Source organism: Dendropsophus ebraccatus, chromosome 9, assembly GCF_027789765.1.
Source record: "Dendropsophus ebraccatus isolate aDenEbr1 chromosome 9, aDenEbr1.pat, whole genome shotgun sequence".
NCBI classification, from domain to species: domain Eukaryota; kingdom Metazoa; phylum Chordata; class Amphibia; order Anura; family Hylidae; genus Dendropsophus; species Dendropsophus ebraccatus.
The window spans coordinates 35,671,286-35,690,921 of NC_091462.1; the positions used below are offsets into that span (position 1 = coordinate 35,671,286).

Here is a 19,636-nt window from a genome sequence, read left to right on the forward strand (position 1 = left end):
CCTGGTCACATACACGCTCATCGGCTCAGTCCTGGTCACATATGCTCAGTGGCTCCGTCCTGGTCACACATGCTCAGCGGCTCCGTCCTGGTTACACATGCTCAGTAGCTCAGTCCTGGTCACACATGCTCAGTAGCTCAGTCCTGGTCACACATGCTCAGCGGCTCAGTCCTGGTAACATACACGCTCAGCGGCTCAGTCCTGGTCAAATACACGCTCAGCGGCTCAGTCCTGGTCACATACACGCTCAGTGGCTCAGTCCTGGTCACATACACGCTCAGTAGCTCAGTCCTGGTTACACATGCTCAGTAGCTCAGTCCTGGTCACACATACTTAGTGGCTCCGTCCTGGTTACATATGCTCAGTAGCTCAGTCCTGGTCACACATGCTCAGTAGCTTAGTTCTATTGCATGTGCTCCCACAAGTAGCAGAAGGATTCCTGCTATTGTGAAGGCCAAAAAATTAAACATGATGCAATAGAAGTGACACCAGTGGACACCATAGCAAATGTTTTACAGCAATATACTGTATTCATATTTTATCATAGAAAAAAACCCTTTAAGACATATCTGCATATTTGCACCTTAGTAATACATATAGTAATTGTAATTTTCATCATGTATATTCTATAATTAACATAAAAAATTTTAAACTGGCCTACCCTTTAATAATTTACTAGAGACATCTGAAAATCAAGTAGCCAAATTCTGATATAGCCGACATCCAGGTGGGAATCCAAAACTAACAGAATTGTGCAAGATAAAATCTATGAGGCATGTCCACGTAGCTACAGTAAAGTACAGTATGGCCTTCTAGATACTCACACTATGGGTCTGTTAGAAGGTGGCGCTTGGGTTATTACAGTGCTGGATGTTGGTGAAGGTATCGCTGGTTGAATAATAACACTTGAGTCCGAATTAGTAAGCAGCACGTTAGGAACTTGAAGTGATGGTGGCCGAACAATGGTAGATGTGGGCTGTGCAGTTGGCAATGGCACTTCCTACCAAACAGAAAGAAAATTCATCATCAGATAAATCTACTGTAAAATTTGATTTATTTAAACTTGACAAAACAATTAACTAAGATAGATATAATAGGAGAATTAAAGTGATTTTCCACCTAAATGTAGGAAAAGGAAGGCTTGCAGTAGGGACACCATCTATGGGGAAACTCAGCATCAGGTGTTCTTCTCTGCAGCGCCACTTGGTGGGAAAATTAAGCATTACACATTTCCTTTCCTAATACATATTTCATGTAGACAGTAAGATTGGTTTTAAACCCCTTTCAGGCTTTAAATCACTAGTATACATCCGGATACCAGAAAAAAGGTATTACATTAATTACAATGATAGCCCTTTTCACTTTAACAGTTCTGTCCATATTCAAAACATATACTTCTATGTCACAGGGACGTATCAAAAGTTCTGCTGAGACCCCAACCGGTCAGTAGAACAAGCCAGCGGAATCTTTACTCCCTGGTCTGCTCCATTATAGGTCTATGGGGCCACCAGACAGAGATCAGTGACAGCCGGAAGGGGCAGTGCACTACCCCCACTTGTTCTCCTGATCGGTAGGAGTCTAAGCAGTGAGATCTCCACCAATCAAATCTTTTGAGATGTCCCTGTGACATGATCAAAGCTTTCTCTTAGGGCCCTATTCCACCAGACAATTATCGTTCGCATAATCGTTAACGATTAACGATCTCAAACGACCGCTATTGTAAAAGACCTGAAAACGTTCACTCATTTCCATGGAACGATAATCGTTATTTATGATCGTATTTGCGATCGTTTTTTCTTCGCTATTGCGTTCGTTATCTACTGCGAACGACCGAACGATGTCTTATTCAATGCGAACGATTTGTGAACGAGCAACGATAAAAATAGGTTCAGGTTCAGGTCTTATAAAGCAATCAACGATTTCTTGTTTGGTCGTTAATCGTTAACTGAACGATTATCGTTTAGATTTGAACGATTTAACGATAATCTGAACAATAATTGTCCGGTGGAATAGGGCCCTTATTGTCAGGCACACCTAACATATCTTGGATAGAAGCAATACATCATACTGGATGGATACTGTAAGTTCTCCAAAGATGTTCTACTGCGCGCCAGTCGTGTCTTATTACTGCATTAACCCTATGTGGTGGGGCAGCTATGAGTATGAATGTAATAACATTATAATACACAATAGGCTTACTAACCTTTTCGTCACTTGTGGTAGACTCTGGATGAGGTAATGGACTGTCCTGATGTGTTGTTTCTACAATAGCTGGCTCCTCAATCTTGCTTCTTATAACAGGTGTTACAAGAGGCGACAGGTCCAGGGGCATCTACAAGACATATCGTCAAATGTGAAATCTCTTTTAAAAAAATGCATCAGCTAAAAACAACCTGGCGCAGGGTTTATCATATTAAAGGGGTACTACAGGGAAAGTCTTCTTTTTTTTAAAATCAACTGGTTTCAGAAAATTGTATCGATTTGTAATTTACTTCTATTTAAAAAATCTTCCCATACTTATTAGCTGCTGTATGTACAGCAGAAAAAGATGTATTCTTTCCAGTCTGACACAGTGCTCTCTACTGACACCTTTTTTTTTTCTATCAGGGGGATCGAACCAAAGAAAAAACTGTTGCTGGTCTTTAGACAGAAGATTCACCCCTAAACCACAGCTCCAACACAGGCTAAGAGATTCAATTATATCTGATTGCAGATCAGTCCTCTTTTGGCAGATACTGAGTGAGCAGGAGGCCGGGCAGCATTGATAATTCATAAAGAAGAGAGAGGAGGAAGGAGAGGTGAGGCTTGCCAGAGTGCAGCACATACGCTGAGCCACAATTCCTCCTTGACTCTTCATTACAGTAGATTGCAAGATTGCATATAATCCACTCCACGGACAAATTACCAAAACATAACATGCTCACTAGGGGACTGCAAACTACAGCGTACTGCCGGAAACCTCAGGTAAGGCCCCAGTGCTGACAGATTCCCTTTAACGTCCAAAACCTATAAAAAGAGATACTCTGTATAGGTTTTGGCCACTACTTTTTGGGCTTGTCAATCTAAACCATGCTGTGCAGGGTGCAAACATTCAACACATCTTTAAACCCTATTGTCTTATATTGCCCTCCCTTATAGGATGGTAAATGTCTGGTGTGTGATGCTATACACTATGTAGTCCCTGACCCTATCATTTCTCTCCTACACAGATCCTAATACCTAGAATAAAAAACATGCACATTACTCTTCAATAACTACCACCCAGCATTCGGCCTATGTCTCTCTTCACCCAACATTAGAACAGGCTGCATTAATAAAAATGTCTACGGATATACACTCTTTACGCCAATTGCACATCCTCTTGTGTAACATCATGGACTGGTTGAACCAGAGGGCACAGCTTCTCTCAGATGTCAACCCCGGCTCACAGATACGGTCAGGAATAATTCATGTACCTTCTTAATGTCATCATCTGACACCTTCTTAAAATCATTTTCAAATGGACTCGCAAGCTCATTAAACAGACCAACTTCTTCACAGTTCTTCAGGAACCGGGTCGGGGTTGGTGTTTGATCTATAAATTCAATGGAAAAGAAAAAAATAAATAAAGATATTAAAAATAATTGTAAATTTGTTCTGTTATCCACTGGTGCTTAGAGGTGAAAAAACAACATTTGTACAAAAAGATTTACAGAGCTAAAAACACCATCTTCCAGTAGCACCAATTAAAGGGATACTTTTTTTCATTCAAACCAACAGTTTTTAGAAAGTTACACTGATTTGTAATTTACCGTACTTCTATTAAAAAAATCTCAAGTCTTCCCATACTTATTAGCTGCTTTATGTCCTGCAGGAAATGTTGTTTTATTTTCAGTCTGACACAGTGCTCTCTGCTGCCACCTCTGTCTGAGACAGGAACTGTCCAGAGCAGGAGAAGATTTCTATGGGGATTTGTTGCTGATCCGGACAGTTCCTGTCTCTGACAGAGATGGCAGCAGAGAGCACTGTGTCAGACTGAAAAGAAAACACTGTTTCCTGTAGGACATACAGCAGCTGATAAGTACTGGAAGACATGAGATTTTTAAATAGAATTAAATTACAAATCTATATAACTTTCTGAAACCAGTTGATGTAAAAGAAAAAGATTTTTGCCAGAGTATCCCTTTAAGGTTTACAATGTTTCACTCTTTTTTTTGTTAAGGCAGCCATAGATGTGAGAATGCGGTCATGATAGTCACCACGATAGTGCCATGAACAGCAGGTATATGTCGGCAACCTATCAACATGGGATTCTGACATACGAGCACATATAGGCACATGTTCTCACACATGTCAAAATTTAATGATCGCACTGGCTCTCACTCTTAAAATCAACTGCAATGCCAAAATATTGCTGGGTGTAATGTGCTGCAGTGTGCGATTTTCCTTGGCTGTCAATCAAATCTGATTTGTTCACTTCATTAGAGTCTATGAAAGGAATAATTTGGATCTCCCTGCCGGTTAGGTAGGGGGGTGCACTGCAGCCCACTCCGCTGGCTGTATCCCGGGACTGATGAGGTGCATTTAGAAACTTCTGACATGTTTGAGCACATGTCAAAAGTTACTGGAAATGACAGTAATGCTTTAAAGAAGCAGAAGCTGCAGGAGGATAGTGAGGTCTGGTAGTGGTGGATTTGCAGCTGCCGGGCATGGAGATGGGTAAGTATTACAGTCCTGCTTTTATTTTTCTGATGAGAGCAAAGATCGGACACAGCTAGAACAGTGTGCAATGTGATCTATATCAGATACTGCAGCACAGCCAAGTATGTACAGATGTTACACAGACTCTATAACAAAATGGTATGACATTTTAAATTAAAGTGGGAGCTGACAGTCCTACACAGTAGATGAGGAGTGGAACTATACCTGGTATCCCAGGTGGGCCGTTCTGGTTAGGTATTGCATTCTCCTCACCTCTCAGGTATGACTGAAACAGTCTCCTGAATGGACACTGGAGCTCCTAATCATAGGGGAGATGCCCCAAGAAAACTCAATACAGAAAGCTATGTGAACCTAATCAGAATGGATTATGCTGTGGACAAGATTTTTGCCTCCAAAATATCAAGGAGTACCCTCTTCCCCTGTCGGTAAGCAGAGGGAGAATGTCCTCATGAATATCAAGGACTACCGAGCATGTGCACATAATAGAGAGGACTACAGCACGGAGGTTGGTGTCCTTGATATTCATGATGATATTGGGAGAACAGCTAAATAGAGTAATGTACATAATACAGCGCTCTTTACAGTGTCTCTGTTACTGGATTACGATGCCCTCAGATAGGACCACATATGCCAAGTGACAGTTTAGGATGCAAATGACAAATTAATAAAATTCACATGTAAGCCACCCATAGCCTTTAATAGCCACAAACTCTCACCCTACATAAAGGGACACTCACCTGCAACTATTACGCTGTCGTTTCGGGCCGGGCCAAACTTCAGTGTCATCTCATGTTTATGCTTGTGTACGGCCAAATGATCTTCATTGGTAAAACGCTGTCAATCAAACACAAAATCAATATAAGAAAACTTTGTTCACAAAATCTCAGTTATGTTATGACATATAGCTAATCAGTTCAGAGAAGACTTTATGTGAACGTTTCTGTTACCTAGAAACCAATTATATAAGGTTAGCTGAAGATTCTCAAAATTCACTCATTTCTAATGTTTTTTTTTTCTTTTTCGGCAAAGGCCCATAGTCTCATATTAGTGGGGGCCTGCCAACTGTTCCTGAATGGAGAAGAGAAGGAGCTATATAATCCACAATTCCTATGGGAGATAAGTGGTGTATGCTTAGCCGAACCAAGCTTGCATGCTTACGTGGGAGATGGCAGTAACAGCCATTGGCTAAACATGCTATTACAGCTGTATGGTTGGCCTATATAAGTGTTACCTTCTGTGTTTCTCCTAAAATAACACAGCGTCATATATTATTTTTTTCTCTCTGAAAAAAGGGCTAGGACTTATTTTCCGGGTAGGTCTCATTTTTGGACAAACACAGAGTGTGCTCCTACACATCCCAACTTCATACAATAGTTAGCCGCCATACGTACAGTATGTCCCACTGTTGTTAGTTAGGCTCCTATATTGCAAGTTCCCCCATAATTGTTACTCCATACTGTATACCCCCCTAACCCCTCACCCCCACGTAGTCCCCATACTGTATACCGCCCTCCCCTTCTATAGTTGTCCCCCATACTGTATCCCCTTCCCTCCTCAGCCACTTGCACTTTTGTTCTGTCCTCCTTGTGTTAGCACTTGCATTTTTTCACCTACAGACCCATATGAGCCCTTATTTTTGCGACACCAATTGTACTTTGCAATGCCTAACTTAATTTACTGCTTATTTTACTTTTAAAAAATTAAAACCTTAAAAAAAAAAAAAAATATATATATATATATATATATATATATATATATGTTTTAAATTGCTATTGCCACCTTCATAACCTAAAGCTTTTTGTTCTATGGGGCTGTGTGAGGTGACATTTTTTGCGCCATGATGTGTAATTTCTATCGGTACCTTGCTTGCGTATATGCAACTTTCTGATCCCTTTTTATTAAAATTTTCCGGGTTTGATGTGACCAAAAATCAGCAATTTTGCACTGTGGCGGGTTTGTGCGCTTACACTGTTTTCCGTGTGAGATCAGGAATGTGATAATTTATGAGTTCAGGCGATTACAGACGTGGCTAAAGCAAATATGTTTGTTTATTAATTTATCTTTATTTATAAAATTGGAAAAGGGGGGTGATTTGAATATTTGATATGGGATGGGATTTTTTATTTATTAAAAAAACTTTTTTTTTGGTACAGTAATTTGGGGGACTTATATTATAACTACATTGATCTCTGAAATCAGTGCTTGATAGAACTCATAGTGCAAAGCCGGAATCAGCGTCAGAGCCCCAGCCCAGCTGAAAGCAGGGATTGCCCCTCTATGATCGCCTTGCGCGGAAGGGGCAGCCATCCCGTCAATAGAACCCAGGTGAATGCTTTTTCAAGCCATTTAAATACCGCAGTTTTGACAGTAGCATTTAAATGGTTAATTAGCCAGTGCTGCGATTGGGCCACCCTAGCTAATAGCCGGGGGCGGCGCTGTACAGAGAGGGTCGGTGTTGTAAGCTCTCTCTGTACATCCTTTAACACATGATGATGTCCCTGAACGTCAAAATGGATTAAGGGGTTATTCACACACTGTATACCTCTCCCCCCTCTCTGTAGTTGTTCCCCCATGCTGTATATATACCCCCTCTGAAGGTAGTCCTGATACTTTATACCTCCCTCTCCTTCACAATGTAAAGTATGTAACTTAGGCTCTATTTACAATTTACAGTTTAAATTGAAGGTTTACATTGAGAATTATTTAAAAAAAAAAAAAAAAAAAAACGGTTCACATCTGTCCTCAGCTTGTGTGTGTAGTATTACAACCCTGCCCCGCTAAAATGGCAACCTCCCTAACATAATGTGCCATCTATTGGGACAGTAAAGTACTGCAATAGCAAGGGAACTCTCAAGTACTATAAAATGTAAGTCAATTGAGAATTTTCATATTTAAGACAATTCTAAATTGCTCATTGAAGACATTTTGAATAAAATTTTCCCGTGCTCTAGATCTTTTTTTTTTTTTTTTATGCCATATCTTACCTGGCCACATCCAGGGGCAGTGCATACAAATGGTTTGTCATCACTCATATTCTACAGGTCCTAGTGATTACCTGGGAGAGACAGATATCCATTATTATAGGTATATATAATGTCACACGGTTTCATATACATCTTTGATCTATGCATATGTTTCAACTCATGATCACATACGTATATAAGCCCTATTTTCTATACTTTGGCCTTCTGATTGAAACCACATTACTTTCTAAAAAAATAAAAATAAAAATAAAGGCCATCCCTGCTCAAAACTGTGCCTTGTGCTGTCAATCTGGGCATTAATTTACCCTGTAATAGTGACCCATAGATGCCGATGCAGGTCGCGATGTATATGGACACAAACTATTGACAAGGGAAATTATATTGTCCAATTGTCAATTTATTTCTAGATGTCGAGGAGGAATAACAGAGGAACACCACAAAGCAGAAAACCTACCACGAGACAGGACAGGTCTGTCTGAATTACTTATTTCTCTTTGTTTCAGCTCATCTCATATAAAACAGTGTTACAAGCTATATCCTTTTTTCATTTTTGCTGCCGTGTCAAATCTATATCTTATAAAGGAGAAGTCTAGCGGGAGGGAAAGGGGGGAGGTGGTAATGGGGGGACAAAAATCATTATGTGCAGGTGGTGGGGGAAATGAAAAAAGACAATATGCTGTTCTGACTCCTGTGCCCACGCTGGTCCGCATCACTGGGTTCCTGTACCATGCCGGGTGTCTTTCTCCTGGTTTCCACGTACGTCACAACCCGAGTTCGACGTCACAAGTGGGTGGAATTTAGCCGGCTCAGCCAATCAGTGACTGCAGCAGTGTCCTGCCCCCGTCATCCGGGTCGTGATGTAGCCAGCTAGGAAGACAGCAGGCTGGGGTCCAGGAGCGGGACACAGCACTGCACGGGCACTGGTACAGGTGAATAATACTTCTTTTTTATGTTCCCCCACCCTGTCAATGGACGGCAAACCAGCGGAGTTTTAATGTGTTTTGCAATAACGTAGAACGTCATTTCGTTCTAATTTGTAATGTGTAAATGAAATATATAGGAATTACAACCAAAAATTAAAGGTGAACCAGGCATCCTCCAGTCTGCCAAGCAGGGGACACCTGGTAAATGCTCAAATTCTCCATTGATTTCAATGGGGTTTATTATTCGAATCGAGCACTGGAGCATTATAAAATGTTCAACGCGGTTAGCGATAAAGATATTCCAAAACCAAGCATAGATTTGCCAAAGGTTGAGACCATAGTTATGTATGAAAGCTTGTTTCAGTGTTTGCCTTCCCTCCATTCTGTATAATGTTCATGTCTGTATAATGTTCATGTCTTCACATAGTCCTACTCATATTCCGAATGCAAACCATGAAATGAAGTTTGCATGAGCCTAAAGTCTTCTGACATACGGTATAATAGGTTTTCACTTTCATCCCTCTTTTGCATGTTGGGAGACAACGTGTCAGCATTCTCCCTATGACATAACCATTCTGGAGAATCTTTCATTTAGTGTTTTGCATTCCTTATTGGAAGTATATAGTGTCCTCTACTGTGCTCCGCAACTTCCCAGCAGCTGCAGGGTCTGAGCCGAGAGGCTGCTCAGCCAATCACAGGAAGCGGCGGACCCATTCTGTGATTGGCTGCTGCAGCCGGGTCCAGAAAGCTGAGGAGCACAGGAGAGAAGACTGGGAGCAGGCAGCGGTAAGGTAACAGTGGTTGGGCAACGCTAACGATGTCCATGCCGCCCTTACTGCCCGATTCGGGCCGTCTAATAGGTTCAGTGAACGAGCGACAATCTAGCAGATCGGCACTTGTTTACTAAAATAATCGGGCCAAAGTTGGCCCGTGTAATAGGACCTTAACAATTTGTTCTATACTTGTTATTATCTTCAGTCTCCTTCCCCCCAGTTCTGAGCCTGCTGCTTTCTGCTGAAATGAAGAAAAAAGCAACAACAAAAACAGGCACAGGCAGCTTGTCTATTAGCACACGTCCTGGATTTAGGTCCGACTAGCTGGACACACTGATGGACTGCCAAGCTGACTGAACCACTAAAACAGGATACTACAAACAGGGGCGCATATCATACAAGAAAACAAAAAACTGAAAAAACAAACGTGGTGCTCACGGTCAGCGCTGTGCACAAGTAAACTTGTCTTTATCTGATGAAGGGGGTACTGGTCCCCAAAACGCGTCATGTTTTTATGCTTTTTGTATTTAACTTTTCTGCTATATGAAATAGTGAATGTCTTTGGAGCACATTTTTTGTGGACAGCATGGACCCTGAGCACCACGTTTGTTTTTTCTGTTTTTTGTTTTCTTAGCTTACTGCTGAGGACACAAAACTGTGTGTGAGCTGCTCATTCTCCACCCCACCCCCCTTCCGAGACCGCTCATGTAAAGAAGTCCCTGACAGGCTGTATCTGCACTCTGTAATGCCAGGAAGGTTAATCACAGTGAGGTCATCAGCAACTTGACCTCAGATTAACCCTTCCAGCATTATAGAGTGCAGAGGCAGCCTGTCAGGGACATTGTTTACATGAGCCATCTCAGAAGGTAGGGGAAGAAGGGGGATACGGAGTGAACAGCTCACACAGCCTTCTGTGTCTTCAGCAGCAGGCTCAGAACTCAGAGAAGGAGACAATATGACACCTGAGTGGAATACCACTTTAAGGCCCATTCACACTGTGCACTCCCCCTGGCTGTATCTCAGGAGTGAGACATGGCCATTCAGAGCTACAAAAAAAGTACTCTGCATTGTATACCTTCTATATCGGACCCTCTGTATGGAATGGTGCCTCATCTACGGTATAGTCTGCTGTGCTATTCTATATGAACAACACTCTTTTGGCCTCTTATTGGTGAATGGGGGCCTATGGATCAATTTAAAGAAGTTACCCAGAATTAGAAAAAGCACAGCTACTTTCTTGCAACAGCACCAGCCCTGTCTTTAGATTGTATGTGGTATTACAGTTCAGCTCCATTCACTTCAATGGAACTAAGCTGCAAAACAACTATTAAAGGGGTTATCTAGCGCTACAAAAACATGGCCACTTTTCTCCCTACTGTTGTCTCCAGTTCATGTGCAGTTTGCAATTAAGCTCCATTTACTTCAATAGAACTGAGTTTCAAAACCCCACCCAAACTGGAGACAACAGTAGGGGGAAAGTGGCCATGTTTTTGTAGCGCTGGATAACCCCTTTAACTCCATCGGTAACATGAGGAGAGTGGACAGGTCCTATCTGACGCAACGCAATGCAATGGAGGAAATATATCAGCCGGTCCTAGAAGAAGGAAGAGCGATACTTTTCCCTTTGTTCCCACCCTGGACCCCTGACTATTACTAGTGACATAACAAATCCCGGTTAGGCTGGGTTCACATTGCTTTTTTTGCATTCTGTTTAACAGATCCATTTTTAAATGGTAACTTTTAACGTAAAGAAGAACATGGTCAACCACATTTCTGTGTATGCAAAAAAAAAATTGATGTGAAGGAGAGGACGCGGGCACGTCCGCTTCCTCCCCTCTCCACTCAAAGAAATGACATATCATTTCTTTCAGCGTAGAGCGGTGGCAGCGGAGGAGCACGCACCCTCTCCTTCACTCAAAGCAGGACACTGAGCACAGCGAAATTCCGCGGCGGAGAGCTCAGTCACTGAATTCCAGCGTTCTTGCTCAGTGTGAATGAGGCCATTGAGTGGATATGTTAAACGTACTGCAAAAACGCAGCGTGAACCCAGCCTTACACAGTGTAAGTAGATTGTGACTATTTCCCAGCAAACAGAAAAGAATTGTTCTTAGGCCATGTTCCCACTCTGTAAGACACCGGCCGTTCAATGGATAGCTGCCGCAGAAAACTGACAAGTCAGTTTTCTACGGCGTTGCTAGGGATCCCGGCCAGAGTGTATACTATGTGTATACACTCTGGCCGAGATTCCCTCAGGTGCAGCACTATGTAAGTACCATAGCAATCACGGACGTTGTTGCAAATAGCCGACAACGGCCGTGATTACTACGGTACTTACATAGTGTGAACATAGCCTTAAATCACGGCAATAAGAGGTGTCCACCAGGTTATTTGGATAAAACTTGAAAAATACAAAAGTCACTGGTGGAATCCAGAAACAGACGCCAATAAAGAGAGGTCACTGTAGAAAAAAAATGGCCAAATGTGGCCTCTTTTCTTGTGTTTTGTCTGGTATTTATTACTGGGAGTGGGAGATAATAACATTGCAGCTAAGAGCTTCCATATCATTGACCTTTATCAATTAAGTATAAATGTACAGCCGACAGCTTCCACCCTTCCCCAAACCTCGACCATAAATCCATCCAGCCACACAGCCTTTGTTTAGTGCCCCGCAGAATACACTGCTTTATTTATATGTGACCTTTGACCTTACTTAATCCTTGTTATGCCTAGCAGGAATCTTTCTGCTATACCTTTTCTCCAGTCTATGGCTATGCACACATAGTGAAGAATCACTCACCCTAATCGATTGATGCTTAGTCAGTGTAGTATATCACAGATAGGTCACAAGGACACGTTTCGGCCCACTGGCCTATTGTTCTGCACAGCCTGATTTATTGCTCTGGATCGGATCATGACTGCTCAGGACTGGGTAGTGGGGTTAGTAGATCCTTTAGGTTAGATCCTTGGTTTTGCTCAGTTTTGTGTTTTGAAGTAGTAAATCCTGCTTGTTGTTTCTTGCTATTGATTATTTATGGTCCTGGGCTAATGTAGCGAAAACTAGTCTGTCTAGTATTAGTTTAGACTTTATTGAAAGTCTAGGGACAGCTAGCTGGGACAGTCCTTTCTTCTCCATCTTCTGTTTTATTCCTGTCTGCCGTCATTATCAAGTCCTTGCCACCTTCCAATCTATTATTTCCAGTTCCGGTCATCTGTTGGTGAGTTGCTGTTCTTGCTCTTATTACCTGCCAGAGTGATACCTGCGTTGTACAATTCTCTTGTGACTGCCTGCTTGTGCTATTCAGCACTACTGTAAGTCCTGGGGGTATATGAGCATTAGTGGCAACAGTTCTGTGTTTTCGGACACTGTATCTTTAGATGAATGCTAAAATCTATATTGTGTGTATATTATGGGGGAGATTTATCAAACATGGTGTAAAGTCAAACTGGCTCAGTTGCCCTTAGAAACCAATCAGATTCCACCTTTCATTCCTCACAGACTCTTTGGAAAATGAAAGGTGGAATCTGATTGTTTGCTAGGGGCAACTGAGCCAGTTTCACTGTACACCATGTTTGATAAATTCCCCCCTATGAGTCCTTGTCTACAGGACTGCATGTAGGGTCACGTATGAAGCCCAATGCCCTTTATGGCCCAATGCACAGCATATTCCAGGCCTTGGGAAATATTATACAAGCCTGGCTGGAAGTCAATGGGTAGCAGAAGTGCTGTACCACACCAACACAAGGATGTGTAAATCCAGCACCCCCCACTCCCACCCCAGTGCAGTCACAAAACATTCCCTACTGTACTTGGGGCACATCAACAGAATGCTGCTGGCAAGAAGCTCCCACTTGCAATATAAAACCATGCTTTTCTTCTAAGCTCGAGTCACATTTTGTCTGGACTGAGCTGCAGTATGCATGTCTCCTCCCTCCACCACCCCTTCCTGCCCTATATGATCAATGTACAAGACTCAGTGCCTGAAGCCAAGCAGGGACTATTGTGGGGGAGGGAAATGGCATGTATGCTGCAGCTCAGCACAGCTTTTATTAAACATGGTTTTATAACTTAACAGACAGTCATCAGCTAACAGACATATATTACTGTATTTTATCTCCCTGTTTGCAGCTCTCAGATGAATGGAGTAGTCTGAAGGCAAAGAATCTGCCATACACCCTAACATCTCCAACACTCCGAACAGTCATCTGTGGTGTTTTTTATTTACCACAACGGATGGCAATCATAGGTCATGTGATTCCATGATTCCTCCTTGAACCAAACAGTTTGGACTCCAGGCTGACAGATTGTATCAGAGGAGACAGGAGAGAGGACGGAGGCGCTGCCTCTGATGGAAGCCATTACTACAATGGTATCTAGTCTAGACAATCCCCGGTAAACACTTAGCTATGTGTTACATCAGATTCCAACCTCAGGATGGGAAGAAGAAGGTTTTAATTCTTGAAAATAATAAGGAAGTGAACAAGCAAGTAAAACAGAAAGTGAATAGAACTCTTCATTATTAAAGGGGTTGTCCAGTGAAAATCTTTTTCTTTCAAATCAACTGATACCAGAAAACTATATAGATTTGTAAATTACTTCAATTAAAAAATCTCAAGTCTTCCCATACTTATTAGCTGCTGTATGTCCTGCAGGAAATGTTGTTTTATTTTCAGTCTGACACAGTGCTCCCTGCTGACATCTCTGGCCGAGACAGGAACTGTCCAGAGCAGGAGAGGTTTTCTATGGGGATTCATATAAAACCGAGACAGAGTTTCTGTCTGGGCCAGAGATGTCAGCAAAGAGCACTGTGTCAGACTGAAAATAAAACCTTTCCTGCGGGACATACAGCAGCTAATAAGTATGGGAAGACTTGAGATTTTTTAATAGAAGTAAATTACAAATCTATATAACTTTCTGGCATCAGTTGATTTGAAAGAATCGCTGGATTTTCGCTGGATAACTCCTTTACAGGGGTTTCCTGATATAAAGCATAAACAAATGACAGCCTGCCAGGGGTATAATGTAATAAAATACACTATACTTATCAAGTCCAGCACCATCACTCCGGTCCACCCAGACATCTCTATATACCCCTCTGGTAACTTGGTCTCCCTCCTCTCCTGATGTTGTCCTGAACACACTGGAACCCTTAGTCACTGGCTGTAGTGTGTTTCAAGGCAGACTGGACTTGACAAGATGAGTACAGTGTATTTTATTACTTTGCAACCCTAGCAGCCTGTCATTTCTTCACAAAATCAACTGGTCCCAGCAAGTGCCAGAGATTTGTAATTTACAGTGGTGCCTTGGATTACGAACATAATTCGTTCCGGGACGGCGCTTGTAATCCAAATCCACTCTTAAACCAAAGCAAATTTTCCCATAAGAAATCATAGAAATGCAGACAATTGGTTCCACAGGCCCAAAAATAATGATTTATTATTCTGAATAACATGTAAAACAAATAAAACAAACATTCAGAAACAGCAGAATCTGTGATATTATAAGTTACTGAACCGACGTCCGGCGGGAGGCCATAGTGTTTGGCATGTGTTCATGGAATTACTCAGCCTGTGGGCTATGATTGCGATATACCTTGCAAGAGAAAAATAAAGCAATGGAAAGTATATACTGTGAGTATGCGTCTTTCTAGCTACAGAAGGACAGTATATCCGGATGGAAGTGCTGCAAGAATAAGGTAATATCGTTGGGTAGATCTGACTACCTATTACACCACACATTTTTTCTGATTATGGATTATTGAACTATCGGATTTGTGGAAGTCTGGATTGTGTGGATTTGGATTACTATCCTATGAAGTGCGATGTTGTTTGTTTCTTCTAAATTATAAGTTACTGTACAGTAATGGAGAAGATAGGAAACACAAGGGCTGACAGAGACTGCAGGGAGCATGAAGGAATGAGCAGGACAGATGTGGGCACATACATGCAGCGCTCTCTGTCTGGGGAGAGAGGGGTTACAGCTATGGAGAGATTACCTCTACAATCCTGTCCCCTGATGTAAGCCCCAGCCTGACGTGGATATGCCATGATTTGGAAGGTGAGGGAGACTTCCTGGGTCAGAGTACAGTGCTGTAGACCCCGCTATGCAGACCATGCCCCTCCTCCATTCCCCCTCCCACCCAGCACAGGGAGCTCTTAAACCAAAGTAATGCTCTTAAACCAAGTCACAATTTTGAAAAACTGTGAGCTCTTAAACCAAAACGCTCTTAAACCAAGTTACTCCTAAACCAAGGTCCCACTGTACTTCTATTTAAAAAATCTTAAGTCTTCCAGTGCTTATTAGCTGCTGTATGTCCTGCAGGAAGTGGTGTATTCTCTCCAGTCTGACACAGTGCTCTCTGCTGCCACCTCTGTCCATGTCAGGAACTGTCTAAAGCAGTAATCCCCATAGAAAACCTCTCTTGCTCTCCAGACTGGAAAGAATACACCACTTCCTGCAAGACATACAGCATCTGATAAGTACTGGAATAATTGAGATTTTTTTTAATAGAAGTAAATTTCAAATCTCTGACACTTTCTGGCACAATTAATTTGAAAGTTTTTTTTTTTAACAACTCCTTTAATTCAGAAGCCCCCTTTAGACAGGTAAAGACTGAAAAAGCCCCTTTACAGTATATCTATATATGCACAATCCATCCAATATCCAGTTTTATGGAGCGGCTGCAGTAACAGCTGCCAGGTACACATGGATTACACCACAGGTAAATATTTGCTATCAGTGTTCTACATGGAGCTCACACAGGTACAGCGACCAGGGGAGAGAAATATACAAGAGGCACGTCGATGTATTCCATTACACAGATATCACTAAGGGTCCATTTACACAGAAAGATTATCTGACAGATTATTTGCCAAAGATTTGCAGCCAAAGCCAGAAACAGACTATAAACAGAGATCAGGTCATAAAGGAAAGCCTGAGATTTCGCCTCTTTTCAAATCCATTCCTGGCTTTGGCTTTAAATCTTTGGCAGATAATCTTTCTGTGTAAATGGACCCTTATATAAACTAATCTGGCATCTCCTGAGTAGGTGGTCTCCAACCTGTCGCCCTCAAGCTTATAGAAAACTACAACTCCCAGCATGCCCTGAAACTCCCATCACTCTCTGCCATCTTCAGAGTAGAGTCAGTGGTCTCCAACCCTTGACTCTCCAGCTGTTGCAAAACCACAATTCCCAGCATGCCCTGAAACCCTGATCGCAACCTGGTCAAGTGTAAGCCAGTTTTCTGTATGCCACAGCTCAGCAGCTATTGCAAAAACTACAATGCCCAGCATGCCCTGACAGCCACCGTTACATATGCTATAGCCCCAGTTTAGTTGGAGATGACTGATCCAAGTTATTCTCATCACCTGGATTCCAGAAATCAAAGGATGACAACAACAACATTATAAAAGTTCAATCTCGGCACTCACCATAATGCTTCAGAATATTTATTGTAGAAAAAAATTCATCACAGCAACAGGACGTTTCGGCGTCAAGCCTTCCTCAACTGACAGTTGAGGAAGGCTTGAAACCGAAACGTCCTGTTGCCGTTCTATTTTTGTGATGAATTTTTTTCTACAATAAATATTATGAAGCATTAGGGTGCGTTTACACCTACAGGATCCGCAGCAGATCCACAGCAGATTTGATGGTGCAGATTTGATGCTGTGTTCAGTTATTTAAATGAAATCTGCTGCGGATCTGCAGCAGAAAATAAGCTGCGGATCCGGTAAGTGTGAACGTGCCCTTATGGCGAGTGCCGAGATTGAACTTTTAGAATATAGCTGGGATTTTTTTTTCTTACTACGAGCACCACCTATAAACACAGAAGTGACGTCTTAAAGACTTTTTCAACAACAACAACGACATAAAAGGAGAAGCATCAACACTGATGGGGAAAAAAAGTGGAAGTGTTACCCCTGTCAGCCAGTCAGATTGCTGTTTATATTTTCCAAATGGAATCTGATTGGTTGATACAGACAACACCTCATCCTTCACTTGCACATGTGGTTGTTAAAGTGACTCTGTACCCACAATCTGACCCCCCAAACTACTTGTACCTTCAGATAGCTGCTTTTAATCCAAGATCTGTCCTGGGGTCCGTTCGGCAGGTGATGCAGTTATTGTCCTAAAAAAATACTTTTAGACTTGCAGCCCTGTGCCAAACGGGAGTATCTGTTCCCTAACTTTGCACCACCCCTCCGTCCCTCCTCCCCACCCTCCTCATCATTAGAAATGCTCCAGGCAGATTGCCTCCTATTCCCCACCTGTGTCAGCCCGGCACATGGGCTGGATCGTTAAAGTGACTGTACCACCAGGCCCAGGCTGAAGCACTGGAGGCGGCCGACCCACCCCCAGTGGGAAGAAACCCCAGGCCCCTCCATGAAGTGACTCCATTAGAATCAATGGAACCCTATCATAGAGGGGCTGGGGTTTCCTCCCACTAAGGGTGGGTTGGCCGCCTCCAGTGCTTCAACCTGGGCCTGGTGGTACAGTCACTTTAAGGACATGTGTCCTTAAAGTGACAAGTGTTCAGCATGGAGAAAATGTTTCAGTGGCATTCCTAATGATGGAGAGGGTGGGGAGGAGGGACTGAGGGGTGGTGCAAAGTTAGGGCACAGATACTCCTGTTTGGCACAGGGCTGCAAGTTTAAAAGTATTTTTTTCGGACATTAACTGCAACACCTGCAGAACGGACCCCAGGACAGATCTTGGAATGAAAGCAGCTATAAGGTACAAGCGGTTTGGGGGGGTCAGATTGTGGGTACAAAGTCGCTTTAATAAACCTGAGGGTCGCCAGATGTTGCAAAACTACAACTCCCAGCATGCCCAATGGCTGCAACAGTTGGGAAACACTGACCTGGTTATACATGCAATATTTTCAGATGGTGACCCCATAGTTTATTGCAAGAACTGGATGGCGAGGTGTGAATGAAGCCTTAAAGGGGTTATCCCAAAATTACAACTTATCACCTATACACAGGATTAGTGATGAGTATGGGAGTCCGACCGCTGGAATCCGAAGACCCCTGTCAACAATATACACAGCAAATTCATTAAAACTAAACAGGACTGACAAAAATAGCACAAAACAATGCAAAGATGTGCATACATGACCCCCAATAATCAGATAGGTGATCAAGTGTAACCCTTGGACAATCCCTTTAAATGATGATCATTGTCGCCATAGATACGCCAATCACCAGTATACATGGGAACAATGGTTGTCACACAGGTGACCTGCCACTACTGAGGGGCTCCACATACAGGGGGCTTATGGTGGCAGAGAACATTCTAGACACAGGAGTCACAATGCATGTCCCTGGTGTGTGGTCCAGGGGGGCTAGGAGAAGAAGGATGCTGTTGCCATGGTAACTAGACATCATGACAGACAGCGCTGGGTGAGGGAAGCTGCAGCCTGGGACCAGCTCAGTCATCCATCCTACCTGACATAGAGTGCGGGATGGGTGGAGGGGACAGTCCTGGCGGTGGCTCCGATCTCCCGCACTGGTGACACACACATTACGGCTCTATAGGCTCCGCCATGTTATCGTGCGCTGTCGGGCAGCCAAGATTTCCAGCAGTGCAGCTCGTATCGCGATAGGTGAGCGGCCGTGTTTACAAACTTACCCCCCTAGAAGGGCTGAACCTTGCTCAAGGCCAAATCCCACCAGCTCACTGTCAGGTTATCGCGATATCTCGCCTGACAGCTGGGCGGGGGGAGAGTGTGATCGCTGCCTGCTGCTCCGGCTGTGGGGGGAGAGCCAGCAAGAGGGATTACGTCATCTAGTCAGGTAACTGGCATGCCAGGAGTAGTCATGGCGGCGGTAGAGCCGAGTGTGGGCGGAGCCACGACCGGATGTCTTTGCCTTTCTGGGCTTGTACTTCCTGTTTGAGGCGCTATTACCTGTACGCATGCGCCGTTGGTTACTTTCTCATAGTGCAGAGATGACGTGTCCTGCGGTTATTTTGATCTGTTTCGTGTTTATATTCGTATTATAGTAATAGAGAATTGGAAGTGCAACATAGAGAAGCCCAGACTTTAAATGCTTCACAATGTCAGCTATTAAAACTCTTTTGTCCTGTATTTGACTCCTTGGCCACATTCACACTGCGCGGTTTTGACACAACAGCCGCTCAGATTTTGTTGCCCATGGAAACCAAACAAATAGAGCACACAAACTGCATTGTGATTGGTTGCTATGGGCAATAAAGACAAATGCCAAGGTTTATCAATCTGCCTAAACCCAAATCTG

At 43.0% G+C, this 19,636-nt stretch overlaps 1 protein-coding gene across 8 annotated transcripts in view; it reads right to left on the reverse strand.

Moving 5' to 3' along the window:
- Positions 1 to 19,197, reverse strand: part of ATF2 (activating transcription factor 2) — a 79,884-nt gene extending 60,687 nt beyond the window's left edge. For 2 of the 8 annotated variants that reach the window (XM_069982988.1, XM_069982989.1), the window contains exons 1-6: positions 18,827 to 19,195; positions 7,686 to 7,756; positions 5,439 to 5,535; positions 3,456 to 3,574; positions 2,204 to 2,332; positions 825 to 1,000 (exon numbers count right to left, since the gene is read on the reverse strand). In XM_069982988.1, the coding sequence (XP_069839089.1) occupies positions 825 to 1,000; positions 2,204 to 2,332; positions 3,456 to 3,574; positions 5,439 to 5,535; positions 7,686 to 7,733 (569 nt within the window). In that variant the 5' untranslated portion in view covers positions 7,734 to 7,756; positions 18,827 to 19,195. Of the gene's footprint in view, positions 1 to 824; positions 1,001 to 2,203; positions 2,333 to 3,455; positions 3,575 to 5,438; positions 5,536 to 7,685; positions 7,757 to 18,240; positions 18,410 to 18,826 lie in introns of those variants that run through there. The other 6 variants (XM_069982986.1, XM_069982985.1, XM_069982987.1 and 3 more) reach the window with 6 other exon arrangements.
- Between the last annotated feature and the right edge of the window lie 439 nt (positions 19,198 to 19,636).